This window comes from Oncorhynchus mykiss, chromosome 26 (genome assembly GCF_057628025.1).
Source record: "Oncorhynchus mykiss isolate SJ-2025 chromosome 26, ASM5762802v1, whole genome shotgun sequence".
NCBI lineage: Eukaryota > Metazoa > Chordata > Actinopteri > Salmoniformes > Salmonidae > Oncorhynchus > Oncorhynchus mykiss.
Window position 1 is genome coordinate 12,599,872 of NC_143047.1, and position 22,376 is coordinate 12,622,247.

Consider the following 22,376-nt stretch of genomic DNA (forward strand, 5'->3'; position numbering starts at 1 on the left):
AGGGCTGTGATGATTCGGCATATCTTCCAAACACTTCATTAAAAACCCGTAGCTGATCTAGAAATAGAGTGGGTCGGCTGGCTAATCACACCTCTGGAGGACGGAGAAGGAGAGGCAATAAATAGAGGCGATAGAGAGAGAGGGAGGGGAGCTGCAATAAACAGATAAGAGAAACTGAGAAACAAGAGCGATTTGGAAGGACAGAGAAAGACTAAGGTCTGGAAGTCAACCGGAGAGTACTGATGCTCATCTCAGAACTCCGCCAACACCTTTATTTAACTCTAACAGTAAGCCCCCATAGTAAAGGCTGAGAGACAGAGGCTGGGAAACACAATGAGCTGCAAAGAGATGTATGTTCAGAGCCAAACAGATATCAAAACCATGACAGTGAGAACAAAGCTTACCTTCCCAAAGACAGGTTTGTTGTTGTTGACGTCGTCCACGCCGACGATGACCCGGGCGGTGGACGAGAGGGCCTGGGGGCCACCAGAGGCGTTGTCATCGGTCGCTGTGACGTTCAGGATGTACTCTACCCCCTGGAGTCTGGGAGGTGGGCTGGAGCGCAGCCGAATCAGACCTGCATCAACCAATCAGAGACAAGTTAGGACCTCACCATGAATGAGTGAACCTCTGCATTCTCAAGGTCTCCTAACTGATTTAAATAGGGCAGAAAATGCAAGAACGTGCTGTTCTATCAGCTTTAGACACTTTGTGCCTTTGGTTTTCCCATATACTGTATATATAACAGCATTAATTGAATTCAACCCTGGAGGGTCTGCTTGTGCTCCTTTGTTCGTGACTGACATATCTGGTGTGTAGAACAGCCGTGTCGCTCTCCTCCTCAACATCTCTCCCAGTGTATTTGACACTTGGCCAGCGCGTGACTGCATCCAACAAAGGCGGTTGTCAATCCCACCTTCGGTGATGCACAAAACAACAAAGGACGGTGTACGTCTGTTGTCTGTGTGACTGAGGTTCCTCTCACCTCCGTGGTGACCGTCCCCCTTCTCTCGGTGCCTTGGTGACTTTTTCTTCACTTCCTATTGGCTGTATCCCTAATGTGGGCGTCAGATTTCCATCCTTCTCTCTCTTCCGAGTGCTTTTTTTTCTTCATGTTGCATTCATCAGGCCTTTGGTGTTTGCTAACCGTGTGTGTGGGCTGCGGACACACTTAATGCATTCTGTCTTATCTTCTAAGACTCAAACAGGCACAGATGCAACCATTGGAGATGCACTGGGTGCTGTATACATTTCCTTGGCTTTCACGGGGTCTGCGTTGGATGGAATCATATTACACCCTAACAGTGTTTCTCTTTAGAGATCGGCGCAGTCCGTCTATCTCCGCCTAACACGGTGACATGAAAGATACTGAGTGTCAGGGGAGAAGAGGGGGAGAAGAAGGGTGAGAGGAGCGAGAGAGGAGGATGAGAGGAGGGAAAGAGGTGGGGAGGGGGAGTGGAGGGGGAGATGAGGAGGAGAGGAGGATGAGAGGAGGGTGAGAGGAGGATGAGAGGAGGGGGAGAGGAGGTTGACAGGAGGATGAGGTTGAGAGGAGGAAGACAGGAGGGGAAGAGGTGGGGGAGGGGGAGTGGAGGGGGAGATGAGGAGGATGAGAAGAGTGGGAGAGGAGGTTGAGAGGAGGGGGAGAGGAGGTTTAGAGGAGGAAGAGAGGAGGGGGAGAGGAGGGGAGGGGTGAGATGAAGAGGAGAGGAGGGAAAGTGGAGGGGGAGAGGAGGGTAAGAGGAGGGTGAAAGGAGGGTGAAAGGAGGGGGGGAGGAGGGAAAGTGGAGGGGGAGAGGAGGGTGAAAGGAGGGGATAGGAGGGTAAGAGGAGGGTGAGAGGTAGGTGAAAGGAGGGGGAGAGGAGGGAAAGTGGAGGGGGAGAGGAAGGTGAAAGGAAGGGGAGAGGAAGGGGAGAGAAGGGGTGAGATGCTGAGGGCCATACAACAACCAGCCATTAGGGAATCAGGAGACATCCTGTCAATGAAATGAGGCGTGGTGCGAGTGCTACAGTAGCACAGCCGGGCCATGAGGAAAATGTAATCAATTATAATATGCAGCGTGGAGCAGGGATAGGGGCAGGGTGTGTGTGGGGAGTATGGGGCACTAGCTGCCATGGAGGAGGCTGCCTGGGAGAACTTGTCAGAATGACTGGTTTCATCGGGGTAGATGGCCTGTACTAGCAGTACCATAGGCCAGGGAGATCGTCCTATAAGAGAGAGACTAGCTGCACCACAGGCCAGGGAGCTCATCCTATAAGAGAGAGACTAGCTGCACCACAGGCCAGGGAGCTGGTCCTATAAGAGAGAGACTAGCTGCACCACAGGCCAGGGAGCTGGTCCTACAAGAGAGAGACTAGCTGCACCACAGGCTAGGGAGCTGGTCCTACAAGAGAGAGACTAGCTGCACCACAGGCCAGGGAGCTGGTCCTAAACGACACATACTACCTGCACCACAGGCCAGGGAGCTGGTCCTATACGAGAGAGACTAGCTGCACCACAGGCCAGGGAGCTGGTCCTAGAAGAGAGAGACTAGCTGCACCACAGGCCAGGGAGCTGGTCCTATAAGAGAGAGACTAGCTGCACCACAGGCTAGGGAGCTGGTCCTATACGAGAGAGACTAGCTGCACCACAGGCCAGGGAGCTGGTCCTAAACGACACATACTACCTGCACCACAGGCCAGGGAGCTGGTCCTATACGAGAGAGACTAGCTGCACCACAGGCTAGGGAGCTGGTCCTACAAGAGAGAGACTAGCTGCACCACAGGCCAGGGAGCTGGTCCTAAACGACACATACTACCTGCACCACAGGCCAGGGAGCTGGTCCTATACGAGAGAGACTAACTGCACCACAGGCAAGGGAGCTGGTCCAATGAGACAGACTAACTGCACCACAGGCCAGGGAGCTGGTCCTATAAGAGAGATACTAGGTGCACCACAGGCCAGGGAGCTGGTCCTATGAGACAGACTAACTGCACCACAGGCCAGGGAGCTCGTCCTATAAGAGAGATACTAGGTGCACCACAGGCCAGGGAGCTGGTCCTATGAGACAGACTAACTGCACCACAGGCCAGGGAGCTCGTCCTATAAGAGAGATACTAGGTGCACCACAGGCCAGGGAGCTGGTCCTATAAGAGAGAGATTAGCTGCACCACAGGTGAGGGGACTGGTCCTATAAGAGAGAGACTAGCTGCACCACAGGCCAGGGAGCTCGTCCTATAAGAGAGAGACTAGCTGCACCACGGGCCAGGGAGCTGGTCCTATAAGAGAGAGCCTGTTGAAAGAGAGCGTGTAGCCTCAGGAGGACATGTCACATACTCCCAGCAGCCCAGGGAGAGAAGAGCTCTGCACACACTCAGAATTATGTTCCACAGGCCTGCCACATGGTGTAGTATTCACACATAGCCACGCACAAACACGTACACAGTGAATGCACACACCTGGGTGTACACTCAGGAACATCAAACCAATACTTTGGGGAAGAATGTGACAAATTGATCAACAAGCTGCCTGTGAGGCCTGCCGTACATCAGAATCTATCTGGAGGAGAATGTGTTAAGATGACATAATCATCTCGACTTGACTTCAAAGACTGCTCCGAAAAAGGGTCAGCCAGAGTTAAAACATTCCAAGAAAAAAACAAACATATTCTGTGTCCCTTCCATTCGATAAGATATGTGTCCCGGCTGTATGGATGGAATTGATGTTTGTGCGCATGCACGTGTGTGAAAGAATGTGTACGTGTGTGTGCTTGTATACATGTATGTATGTATGCGCATGTGCATGCATGTGTGTATGCGCACGTGTGTCCAAGCATGTGTGTGTGCGCGCGCGTTTGTGTTTGTGTGAGTGTGTGACAGTGCTGGGTCAGGCAGGCCAAGACATGCAGCAGTGTGCGTCATAGCCCTTGCTTAATCTGCTAAACATGGTCGATGAGACCCGGCCAGCACATATCATTGCTCGTCAAAGATGGAGAAGATGTTTCTCCAGGGGTCACTGAGCACACGTCGCTTCGTATGATGGAGGGGAGGGGGTTGGCAGGGGGGAGGGATGGGGAGCCGATGCTCCTCTCTCAACGCCAACTCTAATCATCGTCTAGGCTCCCAAAACAGCGGGATGGAGCCCTGAAAGGCAGAGAGACTGAGGTAGGAACGACTATATTCGCCCCCTAGGGAGAAAGGGGTGCAGTATGGGGAGAGGCAATGGGGGACGTTATATAAACCTCACATCCCAAGCATGACAAAACAAACTCCCACTAAACTAGTGACACTGAGAGAGGACAGCATGATGAACCATTACTACTCCTACACCAATGGGATTTTTTCATCAGCCTGCAGATGAATTAGAACACTTCTTCAATACTCTTCACAGACAAACAACGATCCACTAAAAAGGGAAAAGGAGAAGGGTCGTTCCCATTAGCTGTAGACATGATCTACCTGTTTATTGGAGGAAACATTTTGCCTGTCGTCTCGGTAAATACTTCCCGGGTGCTGAGAACGGAGGCTTTGTATTTATGTCTTTAATACAAAGAGTGTGATCATCTTATTGACTTCGCTGTTTGAATCCTAAGAACGGTATTAAATCTCAGGAAACATATTCTACGCTGAGTTACAGTCAAATTAACACAGCCCATCTGTCCCCGAGAAAAGAATCCCATGAATGAACGATCCGTGGAGTAATAAATACTTTGAGAGAGAGAGTGATGAGATGGGGGTGGGGCTTGTGTGTGTGTGTGTGTGTGTGTGTGTGTGTGTGGAATATTTTCTTCCCCTCTAAACTAATGACTGCTAAAGTACAGTTGAAGTCAGAAGTTTACATACACCTTGGCCAAATACATTCAGACTCAGTTTTTCACAATTCCAGACATTTAATCCTAGTAAAAATTCCCTGTCTGAGGTCAGTTAGAATCACTACTTTATTTTAAGAATGTGAAATGTCAGAATAATAGTAGAGAGAATTATTTATTTCAGGTTTATTTCTTTCATCACATTCCCAGTGGGTCAGAAGTTTACATACACTCAATTAGTATTTGGTAGCATTGGCTTTAAATTGTTTAACTTGGGTCAAATGTTTACGGTAGCCTTCCACAAGCTTCCCACAATAAGTTGGGTGAATTATGGCCCATTCCTCCTGACAGAGCTGGTGTTACTGAGTCAGGTTTGTGGGCCTCTTTGCTCGCACACGCGTTTGCAGTTCTGCCCACATGTTTTCTATGGGATTGAGGTCAGGGCTTTGTGAAGGCCACTCCAGTACCTTGAGTTTGTTGTCAACTTTGGAAGTATGCTTGGGGTCATAGTCCATTTGTGACCAAGCTTTAACATGACTGATGTCTTGAGATGTTGCTTCAACATATCCACATCATTTTATTTCCTCATGATGCCATCTATTTTGTGAAGTGCACCAGACCTTCCAGCAGCGAAGCACCCCCACAACATGATGCTGCCACCCCTGTGCTTCACGGTTGGGATGGTGTTCTTCGGCTTGCAAGCCTCCCCCTTTATCCTCCAAACATAATGATGGTCATTATGGCCAAACAGTTCTATTTTTGTTTCATCAGACCAGAGGACATTTCTCCAAAAAGTACGATCTTTGTCCCCATGTGCAGTTGCAAACCGTAGTCTGGCTTTTTTATGGCGGTTCTGGAGCAGTGTTTTCTTCCTTGCTGAGCGGCCTTTCAGTTTATGTCGATATAGGACTCGTTTGACAGTGGATATAGATACTTTTGTACCTGTTTCCTCCAGCATCTTCACAAGGACCTTTGATGTTGTTTTGGGATTGATTTGCACTTTTCGCACCAAAGTACGTTAATCTCTAGGAAACAGAACACGTCTCCTTCCTGAGCGGTATGACGGCTGCGTGGTCCTACGGTGTTTATACTTGCGTACTATTGTTTGTACAGATGAACGTGGTACCTTCAGGCATTTGGAAATTGCTCCCAAGGATGTACCAGACTTGTGAAGGTCTACACTTTTTTTCTGAAGTCTTGGCTGATTTCTTTTGATTTTCCCATGATGTCAAGCAAAGAGGCACTGAGTTTGAAGGTAGGCCTTGAAATACATCCGCAGGTACACCTCCAATTGCCTCAAATGACGTCAATTAGCCAATCAAAGGCTTCTAAAGCCATGACATCATTTTCTGGCATTTTCCAAGTTGTTTAAAGGCACAGTCAACTTAGTGTATGTAAACTTCTGACCCACTGGAATTGTGATACAATGAATTATAAGTGAACTAATCAGTCTGTAAACAATTATTTGAAAAATATCTTGAGTCATGTACAAAGTAGATGTCCTAACCGACTTGCCAAAACGGTATGAACCGTGCAGGATTTCAACCAAATAAGAAGCTATGAGAAATTGTTTGAAATCGGGGCTTTTTAAGCAAATCATCCATTTAATCATGTGAGTAATACAAGGGTTAAACCCCTCCAGTGAGCCCAGGCAGCTCCATAGGTGAGTGTAAGAGATAATAGGGTCCAATAATAGCGTGTAAACTGGTCATACAGTAGCAGCAGGATGTATACACTGATGCTAAGTCGGGCCGGTCTGACAGTTACATGACTGTGAACAGTAAGGAGCTTGCATCCTATCACAGGGGCTCCATGGATGTGCATGATAGCATTTTTACATGTATAACAGTTATTCATTCAATATTCATGCTGGAGGGGAAGCAAAATGCAGAAACAAAAAGCCATCCAAATGTGTGAGAACAAGTCATTTGAGACGAGCGGTTCTACAGACTTTTAAAGCAATTGAAGTGACATGGATGAATAGCAGGTTATTTGTTTTGTACCAATCAGGGTTATATGGCTTTTATTGCTTTTATTTATTTATATGGTTGAGAAATCTCCCCTTTCGGCTGACAGTTACTATCAGTGGAAATGAACAAAGGAAATTGCACCTTGAAGTTCCAGAGTAATTGAATTTGTCAAAGTAATCTTATTACCCTTTATTGTGATATGCAGATTCAATGGTGCAATTTACCCAGGGTGGGGAGGGCTATGAAATTAGTTTAGGCCTTTAACACATTTTCCATTTCAAATTGCTTCCTTGGTGGGCTAAAGGCGGGACATTGGAGCAAACCTTTGATGACATTTGTAATGACAAAATCAGCCGCACTAAAAGTAAACCCCAGCCAAAGCGGATCGCACAACAATTCCTTTCACCCATCTAGTGTAGTATCTACAAGAAGGGATGGGGAGGAGGGAGAGCAGCAGGACTCACTGAGCAAGAGAACGGGAGGGGTGTAAACAATATGTCTCACCTTTCTGGCTGTCGATAACAAAGTTGCCTTCGTCGTTGCCCGTTGTGATTTTGTAGGTGATTCCATCACCGTCGGGGTCCTTGGCAAGCACCGTGGCAACCAGTGTGTTAGGCCCAGCGTCCTCTGAGACGAAGGTCCGGTAGCTGTTGACAGAAAGAGAGACATCCCAAAATCAACACCTCTCCTCGCGTCTCCCCAGCGACAATGCAGAGTGTGAGAGTGAAAATGAGTGAATAACACACCTGGCCTTGTCATATTTTAATCACAGATTTATGAATGCATTATGAAGCTGTTTTTGGGAGGGTAAAAACAGAGTTGGTTGAGTATCTGATATGGTGGGCCTAGGTGGAGACAATTTGAGTTCTAATTCCTAATTCAATGGAGACAGCAGTCGGTAAACAGCTGTTGGCAGCCTGTCACAGTGGGGAGACAACACTAAGTGGTTGGGATGGCGTGTGAAAGAACTAGTGAATTGGATGACAGAGTTGTGAGGAACACAGGAGAGAAGCAACCAAGTCCAACATGTCATACAAACATACAACATTTCTACAAACATACTTCAGCAGTAATAAATTCATGAACTTCTTTGAGGAAAAGATCATGATTATTAGAAAGCAAATTACGGACTCCTCTTTAAATCTGCGTATTCCTTCAAAGCTCAGTTGTCCTGAGTCTGCACAACTCTGCCAGGACCTAGGATCAAGAGAGACACTCAAGTGTTTTAGTACTATATCTCTTGACACAATGATGAAAATAATCATGGCCTCTAAACCTTCAAGCTGCATACTGGACCCTATTCCAACTAAACTACTGAAAGAGCTGCTTCCTGTGCTTGGGCCTCTTATGTTGAATATAATAAACGGCTCTCTATCCACCGGATGTGTACCAAACTCACTAAAAGTGGCAGTAATAAAGCCTATCTTGAAAAAGCCAAACCTTGACCCAGAAAATATAAAAAACTATCGGCCTATATCGAATCTTCCATTCCTCTCAAAAATGTTGCTTTCCTGAAGACAAACAATGTATACGAAATGCTTCAGTCTGGTTTTAGACCCCATCATAGCACTGAGACTGCACTTGTGAAGGTGGTAAATTACCTTTTATTGGCATCAGACCGAGGCTCTGCATCTGTCCTCGTGCTCCTAGACCTTAGTGCCGCTTTTGATACCATCGATCACCACATTCTTTTGGAGAGATTGGAAACCCAAATTGGTCTACACGGACAAGTTCTGGCCTGGTTTAGATCTTATCTGTCAGAAAGATATATCAGTTTGTCTGTGTGAATGGTTTGTCCTCTGACAAATCAACTGTAAATTTCGATGTTCCTCAAGGTTCCATTTTATGACCACTATTGTTTTCACTATATATTTTACCTCTTGGGGATGTCATTTGAAAATATATTATTAACTTTCCCTGCTATGCGGATGACACACAGCTGTACATTTCAATGAAACATGGTGAAGCCCCAAAATTGACCTCGCTAGAAGCCTGTGTTTCAGACATAAGGAAGTGGATGGCTGCAAACTTTCTACTTTTGAACTCGGACAAAACAGAGATGCTTGTTCTAGGTCCCAAGAAACAAAGAGATCTTCTGTTGAATCTGACAATTAATCTTAATGGTTGTACCGTCGTCTCAAATAAAACTGTGAAGGACCTCGGCGTTACTCTTTTGACGAACATATCAAGATTGTTTCAAGGACAGCTTTTTTCCATCTACGTAACATTGCAAAAATCTGTCTAAAATCTGTCTAAAAATGATGCAGAAAAATGTATCAATGTTTTGTTACTTCTAGGTTAGACTACTGCAATGCTCTACTTTCCAGCTACCTGGATAAAGCACTAAATAAACTTCAGTTAGTGCTAAATACGGCTGCTAGAATCCTGACTAGAACCCAAAAATTTGATCATATTACTCCAGTGCTAGCCTCCCTACACTGGCTTCCTGTCAAGGCAAGGGCTGATTTCAAGGTTTTGCTGCTAACCTACAAAACATTACATGGGCTTGCTCCTACCTATCTCTCTGATTTGGTCCTGCCGTACATACCTACACGTACGCTACGGTCACAAGACGCAGGCCTCCTAATTGTCCCTAGAATTTCTAAGCAAACAGCTGGAGGCAGGGCTTTCTCCTATAGAGCTCAATTTTTATGGAATGGCCTGCCTACCCATGTGAGAGACGCAAACTCGGTCTCAACCTTTGTCTTTTAAAAAAAAAAAGATTTTAGAGGGTGGATCAGCTTAATATTGCGGAAAGAATGTTGCTTCCAATGTAATTGTCTGCATCATTTCCAATCCCCCATATTTTTTTGGTAAATATATATATCCATACATGCATGCATATATATACACATATATACATACACATACCTATATAGACATACATACTTTTTTAAAGAATATACCTTTATTATTATTCCCTGCAGACCCTACCGCCGATCCCCCAATTCGAGTAAACTAATAAACACTTCTGCTTTTACCTTCAATCCATACATCTTATACACATTTTACAGACACAGTCTACTTTACAATAGTTCTCTCTTGTTTTTTCTTAGTCCTTCCTCTATTTCTGATGTCCATCCAGTTTGATTTCTATTTGTAACTATTCCGATCCTATATACATTTTACAGATCCCGTATGCTTTACATTGTTTATCTTGTTATTATCTAGCTCCATTCAACCCCTCCCATCTGTCTCTCAACATCATCCCTTTCGGATTTCTACTTGCCATATATTTTTCAACTGTGCTGTGATGCTTCACAAAATAATTGAACCTTCCTATTTCAAATCACCCAGTATTGCTATCTGTAATGTTAGGTCGAGGCAAATGTTGCAATTCTTCAGCCATTCCTGGACGTGTGACCAAAAACGAGCTACATGTGGACAATACCAAAATAAATGATCTAATGACTCTGCCTCCTCACAGCAGAATGTGCAGATCTGGGAAGATTGTATCCCCCATATATATAACATTCTATTAGTTGCAAAAATGTTGTATAGTAATTTATATTGAAAAATTTGAAGTTTTGCGTATCAATTCATAAACCATGTGCCATTGAATGGGCACAATGAAAATCTCTTCCCAACTATTTTGCAACTTATGTGGCACAGCTGTCAGTTTTTTGGTTCTTAAATGAAATTGGTATATGTTTTTATTTATCACACTTTTCTTTAACCATTTATGTTCTTTAATACAGGGCCGACATACAAGTTCCTTACTTTTTTCCCCTTCTACTTGCCTCTTCCATTTGAACCATTAAGTCTTTACTGAAGACTCATCTCTTCAGTGGGTCATATGATTGAGTGTAGTCTGGCCCAGGAGTGTGAAGGTGAACAGAAAGGCACTGGAGCAACGAACCGCCCTTGCAGTCTCTGCCTGGCCGGTTCCCCTCTTTCCACTGGGATTCTCTGCCTCTAACCCTATTACAGGGGCTGAGTCACTGGCTTACTGGTGCTCTTTCATGCCGTCCCTAGGAGGGGTGCGTCACTTGAGTGGGTTGAGTCACTTGTGATCTTCCTGTCTGGGTTGGCGCCGCCCCCCCTTGGGTTGTGCCGTGGCGGAGATCTTTGTGGGCTATACTCGGCCTTGTCTCAGGATGGTAAGTTGGTAATTGAAGATATCCCTCTAGTGGTGTGGGGGCTGTGCTTTGGCAAAGTAGGTGGGGTTATATCCTTTCTGTTTGGCCCTGTCCGGGAGTATCATTGGATGGGGCCACAGTGTCTCCTGACCCCTCCTGTCTCAGCCTCCAGTATTTATGATGCAGTAGTTTATGTGTCGGGGGGCTAGGGTCAGTTTGTTATATCTGGAGTACTTGTCCTGTCTTATTCGGTGTCCTGTGTGAATTTAAGTATGCTCTCTCTAATTCTCTCTTTCTCTTTTTCTTTCTCTCTCTCGGAGGACCTGAGCCCTAGGACCATGCCTCAGGACTACCTGGTATGATGACTCCTTGCTGTCCGCAGTCCACCTGGCCGTGCTGCTGCTCCAGTTTCAACTGTTCTGCCTGCGGTTATGGAATCCTGACCTGTTCACCGGACGTGCTACCTGTCCCAGACCTATTATTTGACCATGCTGGTCATTTATGAACATTTGAACATCTTTGCCATGTTCTGTTATAATCTCCACCCGGCACAGCCAGAAGAGGACTGGCCACCCCTCATAGCCTGGTTCCTCTCTAGGTTTCTTCCTAGGTTTTGGCCTTTCTAGGGAGTTTTTCCTAGCCAACGTGCTTCAACACCTGCATTGTTTGCTGTTTGGGGTTTTAGGTTGAGTTTCTGTAAAGCACTTTGAGATATCAGCTGATGTACGAAGGGCTATATAAATACATTTGATTTGATTTGATACACTCACACACAAATAAACCCCTACTGTATACTGTAGATGTACCTAAACTCATCAAAAAAAGAAATGTTCTCTCACTGTCAACTGCGTTTATTTTCAGCAAACTGAAAATGTGTAAATATTTGTATGAACACAACAAGATTCAACAACTGAGACATAAACTGACATAAACTGAACAAGTTCCACAGACATGTGACTAAGATGACGGACCCGCCAACTCCAAATCGATCCCGCTCCAGAGTACAGGCCTCGGAGTAACGCTCATTCCTTTGACGATAAACGCAAATCCGACCATCACCCCTGGTGAGACAAAACCACGACTCGTGTGATGTTCGTATGTACCGATCCTGTGCAGGTGTTGGTACACGTGGTCTGCTACTGCAAGGATGATCAGCTGTCCGTCCTGTCTCCCTGTAGCGCTGTCTTAGGCATCTCACAGTACAGACATGGCAATTTATTGCCCTGGCCACATCTGCAGTCCTCATGCCTCCTTGCAGCATGCCTAAGCAACGTTCACGCAGATGAGCAGGGACACTGGGCATCTTTCTTTTAGTGTTATTCAAAGTCAGTAGAAAGGCCTCTTTAGTGTCCTAAGTTTTCATAACTGTGACCTTAATTGCATACCGTCTGTAAGCTGTTAGTGTCTCAACAACCGTTCCACAGGTGCATGTTCATAAATCGTCTATGGTTCATTGAACAAGCATGGGAAACAGTGTTTAAACCCTTTACAATGAAGATCTGTGAAGTTATTTGGATTTTTACCAATTATCTATGAAAGACAGGGTCCTGAAAAAGCGACGCTTCTTCTTTTGCTGAGTTTATATAGAACATATGCCAAATATAGAAAATACACAATTAATGCATGAACACCTTGATCTCACACTGTCAGCCACGTTCATTCCCCCTGGGAGATTCACTCATAAAGACGCTCACAGACGGGCCGCGGCAAGCGGCGAAGGTCTCATAGACTTCAATTGGAGTCGGGTGCTAGGTCGGCAAAACGCAAGCAGTTTTGCATGCGGCGGCCGAGGCGCCAAAAGATGAAAAGTCTCCAGCGGCCACCACGCATGGTTGACCAATGAGCATCGTTCATCTCGTCAACCAATCAAACAATGTTTTAATGATAACACGCCAGCTGACAACAACGTGGTTCAACTTCCGTTTATCACGGCTCACCTGTAAGCGCCTTAATGCAAAGGCGGATTAAACATCAGGTACATGCAGTACATGTCACCTCAACAAGAAGCATGAAGCTCAAACCATGTGCATCCTAACAGAGTCGTACGCATTGTCAAGCTAGAGGACTCCTATCATGCATATACATTAAAACAGTTAAAAGTAAGTAAGCCTTGTCCGAGCCAGAACAGCCAATAGGGGCAGCAGCCTATCTCATGTTTCTCTAGCGTGAGCCAGCTTGATGTACAACCACAATCCCTAAACAGGACGCTAGTCTGTCATAAGGCCTTACCCACAACCCATCTCCTGACTGCTGAGTGCCAAGAAGAGAGGCATCAGGTCTCATTTTCTTTTGCATTTGGTATGACCCCCAAACCTTGCAGTTTCAGGGCTGACACTCAAGGCCACTGATTATGCACATGCTGTATATTACAATCCACAAAATGACAATGAAGACAGAGCCATAGGAAATCGGGATTGTGCACGATGGAGGGCAATTATGTCTGTTCTCAGTCTATTCCATTGGCTAACGCTTGGCCTGGGACCCCTAGACTGGGAACCCTAGAGCAGGCTCCAGGACTGGCTATGTGATATAAGCTCCCGATAGCAATGACAGTACAGAATATAGTCCATTACTGCTGTTGTGTAAATGTGATTCAATTTAGACCTACAGTAAACTGACTATAATGTACAGTTTGTGGCCTTCAAACCTAGCAGGCCTCTATTGTAAAGAACTGTCACAGCCTGATCAGTTTCACCTGTCCTTGTTATTGTCTCCACCCCCCTCCAGGTGTCGCTTGTTATCCCTGGTGTATATATCCCTGCGTTTCCTGTCTCTCTGTGCCAGCTCGTCGTGTATGTTTCAAGTCAACCAGCGTGGTTTTTTCTGAGCTACTGCCTTTTCTATTATCTTTTACTAGTCCTCCCGGTTTTTGCCTGTCCACAACCATTCTCTTGCCTATCCCTTTTGGATGTAATAAATGTCAAAGACTCAAACCATCTGCCCCCTGTGTCTGCATCTGGGTCTCGCCCTGAGAACATTTCCAGACGTTTTTAAGAAAAACTCTCCTCTACACAGGAACACGCATAAAGGTACACAGGCAGCCATTCTCCCACTCCCACAGACTCCCACTCATCCCTCATTCTCAGAATCACTCTTGTTCTGCTTTAAGACGGTACATGCAGCAAGAACTGTAGTTTATTTCAATGCAACAGTCACTGTGATGCAAAAACAAACACATTCACACAGAGATATAAGCACCACGGTCTTCCCAGCTGCCTCTTTCACCATCACCCTCTCGCTTCATCTCAATTGAAATGATCCCGTGGATGTGAGTGCGTCTAACAGAGGAGAGACAAACAGGGCCTCAATGTGGGCACAGTATGTTGTCGCTCATCATTCCACCCACGCTCCACTCAGCTCAGAGCTAGTGGACGCAAAAACAAGACAGAGGAGCGACTCACTCTGACAGACTGGCAGAGACGGACTCTTCTACCGAGCCAGCGTGCTCTGTCCGTCTGTCTGTCTTGTCTTGTCTGTCTGTCTGTCGTATGTCTGTCTGTAGTCTCTCGGTCTTGTCTTTCTGTCTGCTAACCCCTCCTCCACTCCTCAGTCAGTAGAAAATGAGTGATTTTGCTGGGTGGAGAGGAGAGGGAAAAGGCATTCACAGCATGTCCTTTGTGTTCCTTTCTGCCTGTGCCAGTGGATGGAAGCTTCACAGAATTTCTCTACAATGATGATCTACTGTATATTATCCAATCAAAATAACCTTTTTTTAGGGCAGAAATGTTGCAAACCTTTCATGTGTCATACTGAGCGGCGTGTCATATTCCCGGTATAGTGTTTACCCAAGAGCATTATGCACTTTCTATTTCCATGGAAACCAATGTTCCAGTTTAATTCATTTGATTTGAATTGATTAGAGCCCTGTCATTCACTTGATTAGCGCCCTGTCAAGTTGTCTTTCAATAGGCACGCAGGCAAGACTGTATGGAGCGACAATCTTGATAACTTATGCAGAACAAACGAAGATGACAAAGTCTTCTAAAATGATTATCAACTACAATGATACTTCTCTAAATGAAAAAAACTAAATTTAACTGATCAGTGATCATGTCAAATCAGTTGACAAATGGAGAGAGGTTTGGGAGAGGGAGGAGAAAAAGGGAGAGAATGATTATGAGAAGGAAGCAGAGTAAGATGGGTGGAGGTCCAGAGAGTGACAGAGAGTTAGTGAGTGAAGATCAAGGGAGATGGGAGTGGTTGTACTCTTCATCAGGTCCTTTTCCACACAACTGATTGATGGGTAGCAGAGAGGAGCTGACAGGCATTTCACGCTTGTGATTTATGTCCCCGATTGGAGATGACCCCCTCAACCCCTTCACCCCATCCCCATGTCACCCGCCTGCTCCAACACCCACCGCCACGGCACAACTGACACCGGAACCTTTAATCTGTCACCAGCCTCAAATGGTCATTTCCCATGACGAGATGACACCCTCATACACACACATGCACACACACACACACACGCACACGCACACACACACACATCTCTCAATGGCCTTATTTTCACAGGCTCCATTTTTTCTAAAGAATAAAGAGAGGATCCACCACGCCACAGCTCCTCTCCATCACCTGCCTCAGCCGCTCAAAGGGTGCCCGTCACAGACTCAGGGTGCTGTCCCTCTCTCACCTGTCGCCATGGACTTTGGCCCAGGTGACGGGGTTCTGACACAGGACTGACTAACAAATCCCAGTTGGGGCGGCCATTTTGTGGGAGAGGCAGTGGGTGAACAGTGAACGCGGCAGGCGCCTGCCCAGGCAGACAGACAGTGGTTGTGTATTCACCTCACAGTGCCCACTCTCCCTCTCATTATCTACCCCATCAATCTAATTTCAACACAAATTCCAGCTACTGCTCCATCAGAGTCTGCCAACATCCTCCCGCCCGTCGGCCAACCAGCCAGCCCGCCTCTACCACACCAGGCACACAGGCGCTCTGTCACCCTTAACCCCATTTCCCTCCACAATGACTGACATCAGCCACAATATAATTAGCCAATTTACCCAACACATCTATTACATATTAACGACTGACAAAACACACAGCGCCGGCCCGAGACCGAGACTGGCTTGTTGTTTGTGCTCATTAGCATCTCTCCGTCTTCTATAATGTCAACAGATTGCCAGGGCTCTGTGAATACATGTATAAATATCTCTCTGCCTATCCAATTCACTCATCACTCAGGTTACTGTCGGCAGGCAAACAATCCCTGTAATGATCTACTTAGTGTACACCGAGCTGAGTGACGAGACTCACTTTGTCGATTTCACCAGCAACAAGTCACTGCCGAATGAAAACCTCCGAACTCCTTTTCTGCCTTTTTAAAAAAAATATATATTTTTTTACATGTATTGAAAGCAATAACTCCCCTCAATATTCGCTGGACATTTCATGAGTCTAAGCCCACGAAAATGTATACAAAATATCGTCTGAAGTTTTATTGTATGTTCGTTAAAAGGAAAATATATATATTTGTACATGTATTGAAAGCAGTAGCTCCCCTCAATATTCTCTGGACATTTCATGAGTCTAGGCCCACGAAAATGTATACAAAATATTGTTCGAGGTTTTATTGTATGTTCGTTACCAGGTAAATATATCGCTTTTTTCCCCCCTGAAAGGTTTCTGTTTTGGAGATGAGGTTATCATCTGAAAGGGCCTCGAACCGAGTGGCAAATGAAACTGGCTGATCCAATTGAGCCCAATAGAAATAACAGTCTGACGGCCATCACCAAGTTACTCAATTAATACCAGACACCCTGCCCTGTTTCACTGTGTTCCACATTAGAGAATATCTGTTTGCTTTTCCGCATTGTAGAGTAACAATGATGATTCACTGAAGATCTCTGTAGAACGGACATCATGAGGGGAAACTGGGGATGCTCCTGCTGACAGGAAATCAATTCTTACCACAAAACCCCCCCAACAGATACACACAGCGATAGCATCATAACACACACTTAGACACACACACACACAGCCTCCCATCACCCATAACCCCGCACACAGCCTCCCATCACAGCACACATAACCCCATTCACCTACCCACACCGTAACATTAACCCAACAACTAAAAGCTAACTCATCTACATACTGTAGTGCATCCATATCAGCAATTCATATCCAGCCACACCCACACACTGGGTCCCTGCCACTGTCCATCAGAATGATTCAAACAGACATCCCTGGTGGGCAGTTGGTTCTCCCTCATCTCTCTATCCCTCTACTCTCTCACTCTGTCTGACTCCCTCACTCCATCTCTCTCTCAACTCTTTCCTTACCTCTCCATCTCTCTCTGAAAAACAAACCTGTACTTCAGCACGCACGCACGCACACACACACACACACACACACACACACACACACACACACACACACACACACACTGCCCTGGTGCTGGCGTTATTCTCTCCACAACAAACTAAAGGCATGGCTGATTGAACCTGCCTCACCAATTTGCAGAGCTAGCTGCCAGAAAATTGTCCAATTAAACGAGCCACAGGCCAGAGCAACGCCAGAAGGAAAAAACAACAGCTCAACGCATCACTACAGATCGGCCCGGAACAGCAGGGTAATGCGGCATTTAAATAAAGGGATGTGTGGATGAGCTAATACAGGGCAGGAAACATGCCCAAGAGGAACAGGACAGCTAGAGATGTTGAAATCCCAGTTTGTGTTTCTTTTTCGTTGAGTTGTGTTTTGAAGCGGTTTGGGTTGTAGACCAGCAGCAGCTGTAAGGGATTTGGGGAATTGGCAGCCATGTGGAATTCTGGGAAACTGCAGCTGCACTGGATTGTGGGAGGAGGCAGCTGTGCAGAGCAGAGGAAAGTGAAATGGCATGGCCTAGGCTGACAAATAGGCAAGGGTGAGGGTTAACAACAAGAGGAGCAGGCAAGATGGAAGGAAAATGGTGAATGCAGAAAAATTATGAGTAGAGAAGGGAGATACATGAATAATACAAATAATGAAATAGGCGCCCTGCTTAGATGTTGATGATGATGATGATGATGATGATAGTGATGGCCATGACGATGATTGTAATAACCACACTCTAATGATGGTAATAGTGATGAAGAGGAGAAGCAGTACTGTACTCACACATGCTGGGAGAACTCGGGGACCTCGTCGTTGACATTGGCCATGCGGATGCGTACAGTCGTTGTACCTGTCCGGGGCACATCTCCCTTGTCCACAGCCATCACCACAAACTCATACAGGTGGTTGGGCCTCTCATAGTCCAGCTGCCCTGCAGGGAAAATGGTGCCGTGGGGAGAGATGCTGAAGTCTGGGCTCAGAGTGTAGTAGGACAACTCGGCGTTCAGGTCCGAGTCACAGTCACTGGCAGACACTAGAGTGAGGGAGAGACAGGGTAGAGAGGGGAGGTTGGATAAGGAGACATCTCTGTAACGTCAGATATGTCCAACATGTGACACTAGTCTAGATGCTAGACTTAATTACGGCTGTTTTTTCATGCATGTTCACACATTTCTGTGTCGCATCAAGCCTTTTCCCAAATGTTTCTTTTGTGTGGAAAACTTACTGGAGTAGGGATACGGTCCGAGCGATTGCCTTGCTAAAAGAGAGGGCTCAGTCTGGGACTGGGATCAGCATTTCTTCCGCTAAATCGTCCTTTTCACCGTGAACTCCTGCATTCTGCTATTCTCCTTAGATTGCATTCAGTATACTCTCCGTATCATGTACACCAACAGCATCCAAGATACAGGAGGTTGGTGGCAACTTAATTGGGGAGGACGGGCTCATGGTAATGGCTGAAGTGGAACTACTGGAATGGTATCAAATACATCAAACACACGGTTTCTAGGTGCTTGATGCCATTCCATTTGCTCCGTTCCGGACGTTATTATGAGCTGTTCAGCAGCCCCCACTGGTCCAAGGGAACCTCGTTTGGTGGATTTAAATGTCACCAATAACACTGTCAAATATGGGCATTATCCTTGACACATATCCATATACTGTGGAAGACTTCACACATCAAAGTCAATATTTCGTTTCCTCAGTATGCACTTCCTGACTTAGCAATGAGAGTCATTTGAATATCCATCAATACTGAGCCAGTTAGGCTCTAAAGGATTGTTGGGCTAACTGACAGTACAAGACAACATCCCTTCTTGGCCTGAGCCCCAGATCTACAGGGAGTGGAGTCATTGGCCAAATGGAGTATCTGATGAAACTGCCTCCTATGGTCTGGTTCCTCAGCCCTCACCACAGCACAGAGCTGTCGGAGACATAGATTCACAAATCATGTTGTGTGATGCTGTTTACCATGTTGCTACATCTATTTTAAAACCAGCCTAAACGCCTAAATCCATGTATCTCTAATCTTTCAGATCCACTTCAGCCAATCCCAGGGCTTGTTGCTGTGGCCTGGGCAAGCCCTAAAACAAATGGAGCCGGATGATGTTCAGTGTAAAGTCTCTCTCTCTCTGTGACACAATCACAGCCTCCTGTTCGGGACCCCACTAATCCCAGGAACAAGAGCCTAATCTCGGCTGCTTCACCTTAAACCGTCGGACCGACATACAGGGAATAAACATTTTTTTTAAAACATTTCATTGAAAGCTTACATGTCCCCATAGATGTGACCCAGATATGTTGTTCTCACGGCTGCTGAAAAGTCTGTATGAGCCATGTCGCTCCGTTCGCTCTAGACGCGCTCCGTTCTGCGGTCCTGTTATGTTCAGAATCACGGCGATAATTGCAGCGTAACACATCCGCCGGTAGGTCGGTCCCTACGCACCTGTTGAGCATAGCAGGCACACCACACCTGCTGGGGCTCCTTAACCAAACACACCTGCCTCCCCGCAGTCTCACAGCGGTGTCTGACTAAAAAAGGCTGTTCATCAGCAAGAGGACACCTCTGGTACTATAAAAATCACAAATAAGTGTACACCTATCCTCTCCTCACCCAACCAGCATGGTGAACATAGCACTGGAGAATAATGTTGAACTTTGTGACTACACTACAGAGAATATGTGGAGCTTCGTCCGGTCTTCTCCTGGGAACAGAACTGTTCGTTGTCTCTGGACATGAGATGACCAATAGAGCAAGAGGGGGGATGGAGGGAGGACGGAGGGGGTGTAGGGTTCTGTAAGAGCTACACCGCGAGAGAGAGTGTATGGAGTGTATGTGCACTCACCTTGTAACAGAGAGGTTGCCGTGGTTACAGTCTCCGGCACACTGTCTTTGCTGTAAATGGACTGCAGGAACTCAGGAACACAGTCATTTTCATCTGTGATGATCACACGTACCTGTTTCAGTGAGAGAGAGAGAGAGAGAGAGAGAGAGAGAGAGAGAGAGAGAGAGAGAGAGAGAGCGTGGGAGTAAATGATTCTCCTCCTCCAGGTAATTTGATAGTTATCTTTAGGCCTTCGATAGATTAGTTGCTAAACCTAATTAACTGTCTATCTATGAATTGCTGTTAGCAGCTCAGCTAATACAATCTATTTAAACTGAGAAGAAAGTGAGCTAGAGACACAGAGTAAAATGTGAGTATGGTACAGTTAAAGCTAAAGTATAATACATTGCAGGGCAGAAAGGTTGAGCTCCGGGTGTGCCAGGGAGCAAGAGTCATTCATATCTGGGCTTCTGAAAGTGTCTGATTGTGGCCAGTCTGGGGAGAGAGCCAGTAATCATCCCTGATATTTATCGCAGGAGAGGAAAAGCTGCTTTCAGTAGATTGCCCTTTCACTACTAACAGTCAGAGCCAAACTCTACAGCAATCCCCCAAGAGAAGAAAAGGGTCAGAAAAAGAAGAACAAGAGAAGAGATGCTCTGCTGCCGCAGTTTCTTCCCCGTTCCACCCCTCCTCCTCCTCCTCCTCTCCTCTGAAAGAGGAACAGTGAGGTAACAGGGGATTACAGCGTCCTCCTCACTGTAATTCACACTGATACACCAGTCATAGAGAGATAGAGAGAGAGAGAGAGAGAGAGAGAGAGAGAGAGAGAGAGAGAGAGAGAAAAATCACACAAAATGAACATAATCCTCTAAATCCACACCTTTCAATCCCTCATTACACCCGTGCAGTCAGCGCTTAGCCATGTGCTCAAAGGTGTGCCTTCGTAAGCGCCTGTTCCTCGCTATCTGCCGTGAGCAGCAGTCACATCCCTATCCTGGCTCGGAGGGACACAAACCTCACAGATTTACATAGCGGCTAGGATTGCTTACCCAGGCCAATTAATAACCCAGCTAGCCAGCAGCCGGAGACCTGTAGCGTGGCGACTGTCGATCCAGTGAGAGGGTCTCATAATCAATACCAGCCGTGAGACAAAATGCAGTCTTAACTTCCTCCTGTGACTACCAGGAGAGAACCACTGACATGAAATACAGTGTATGGCTCTGCTCTACTATTCATTAGGGGGGTAAGGAGAGCTTCCCTGCCCACATTAACAGCTGTTCTCTTCCAGTCTTCCGCTTATCAGAGTCAGAACGCTCTCAGAAGAACAAAACAACAAGAACTGGAGAGAACATCAGCTGACCCCCTTTAACACACACCACGACTACTGTGCCAAAGCATACAACTGTTCTGTTAGAAGAAGCACAGTAATTTGAGCTCTGCCCATGCAGCTCCCTGAGGAGATGCGAGCCAGCAAGTGAGGAGAGAGAGGGAAGAGGAGAGAGAGCGCTGTGCTGGGCAGTGCAGTGATGAAACATAGGGCTGAATCTGACGTGAGAGCCAGTCAGCTCTGGTAAGGCCGAGGACCCTGCGGCGTGTTGTGGAGGGGCTGGGCAGGTCACTAGCTGGTTAGGTAACTAATGGTGCTACAAAGTATTCGCTGCAGTAGGAGAAACGCCTGGAATCTGCCTGCAAATTAACAAAGCAGATTCCAAGTTCAGGGCCTTTTCACAACTCAGTCTCTTTGGAGGCAGCTTTGACTCGTTGACTTATTGCATTTACATTTTGTGAAGGTATGTAATGAGAGTTCACAGCTGTGCCCTGTGGCATGGGCAGGCCAACAAGGGTTGGACAGGGCAGGACAGGAGCATGGGCAGGCCAGCAAGGGTTAGACAGGGCAGGACAGGAGCATGGGCAGGCCAGCAAGGGTTAGACAGAGCAGGACAGGAGCATGGGCAGGCCAGCAAGGGTTAGACAGGGCAGGACAGGAGCATGGGCATCTCTCTCCCTCCTTCCTTCCTTCACCTCCCTCCTGCCTCTCTGTATCTCTCTTTCCCTCCTCCCTTCCCCTCCCTCCAGCCTCTGCCTCTCCCTCCCTCCCTTCAGAATCTCCCTCCCTCTCTCCCCTCCTTCTAGCCTCCTTCTCTCTTCCTTTCTCTCTTTGTCTGTCTGTCTGTCTGTCTGTCTGTCTGTCTGTCTGTCTCTCTTGCTTGCTCTCTCACTCTCTCCCTCCCTCTCTCTCTCTCTCTGTCCCACCCCCTCCCTCCCTCCAGTCTCCCTCTATCTCTCCCACCCTCCAGCCTCCCTCCATCCCTCTCTCCCTCCCTCCATCATTCCCTCATTAACCACTCTAGGCAGTCACTGAGGACTCTCTCTGGACACAAAGCTCACAGGATTGGACA

The 22,376-nt window shown here is 46.5% G+C and overlaps 1 protein-coding gene across 1 annotated transcript in view; it reads right to left on the reverse strand.

Moving 5' to 3' along the window:
* The window catches only part of si:ch211-186j3.6 (neural-cadherin), a 218,883-nt gene that overhangs the window by 96,768 nt on the left and 99,739 nt on the right, over positions 1-22,376 (reverse strand). Inside the window, 4 exon segments of the mRNA XM_036963347.2 lie at positions 405-577; positions 7,262-7,404; positions 17,939-18,188; positions 19,999-20,110. Of these exon segments, the coding sequence (XP_036819242.2) occupies positions 405-577; positions 7,262-7,404; positions 17,939-18,188; positions 19,999-20,110 (678 nt within the window).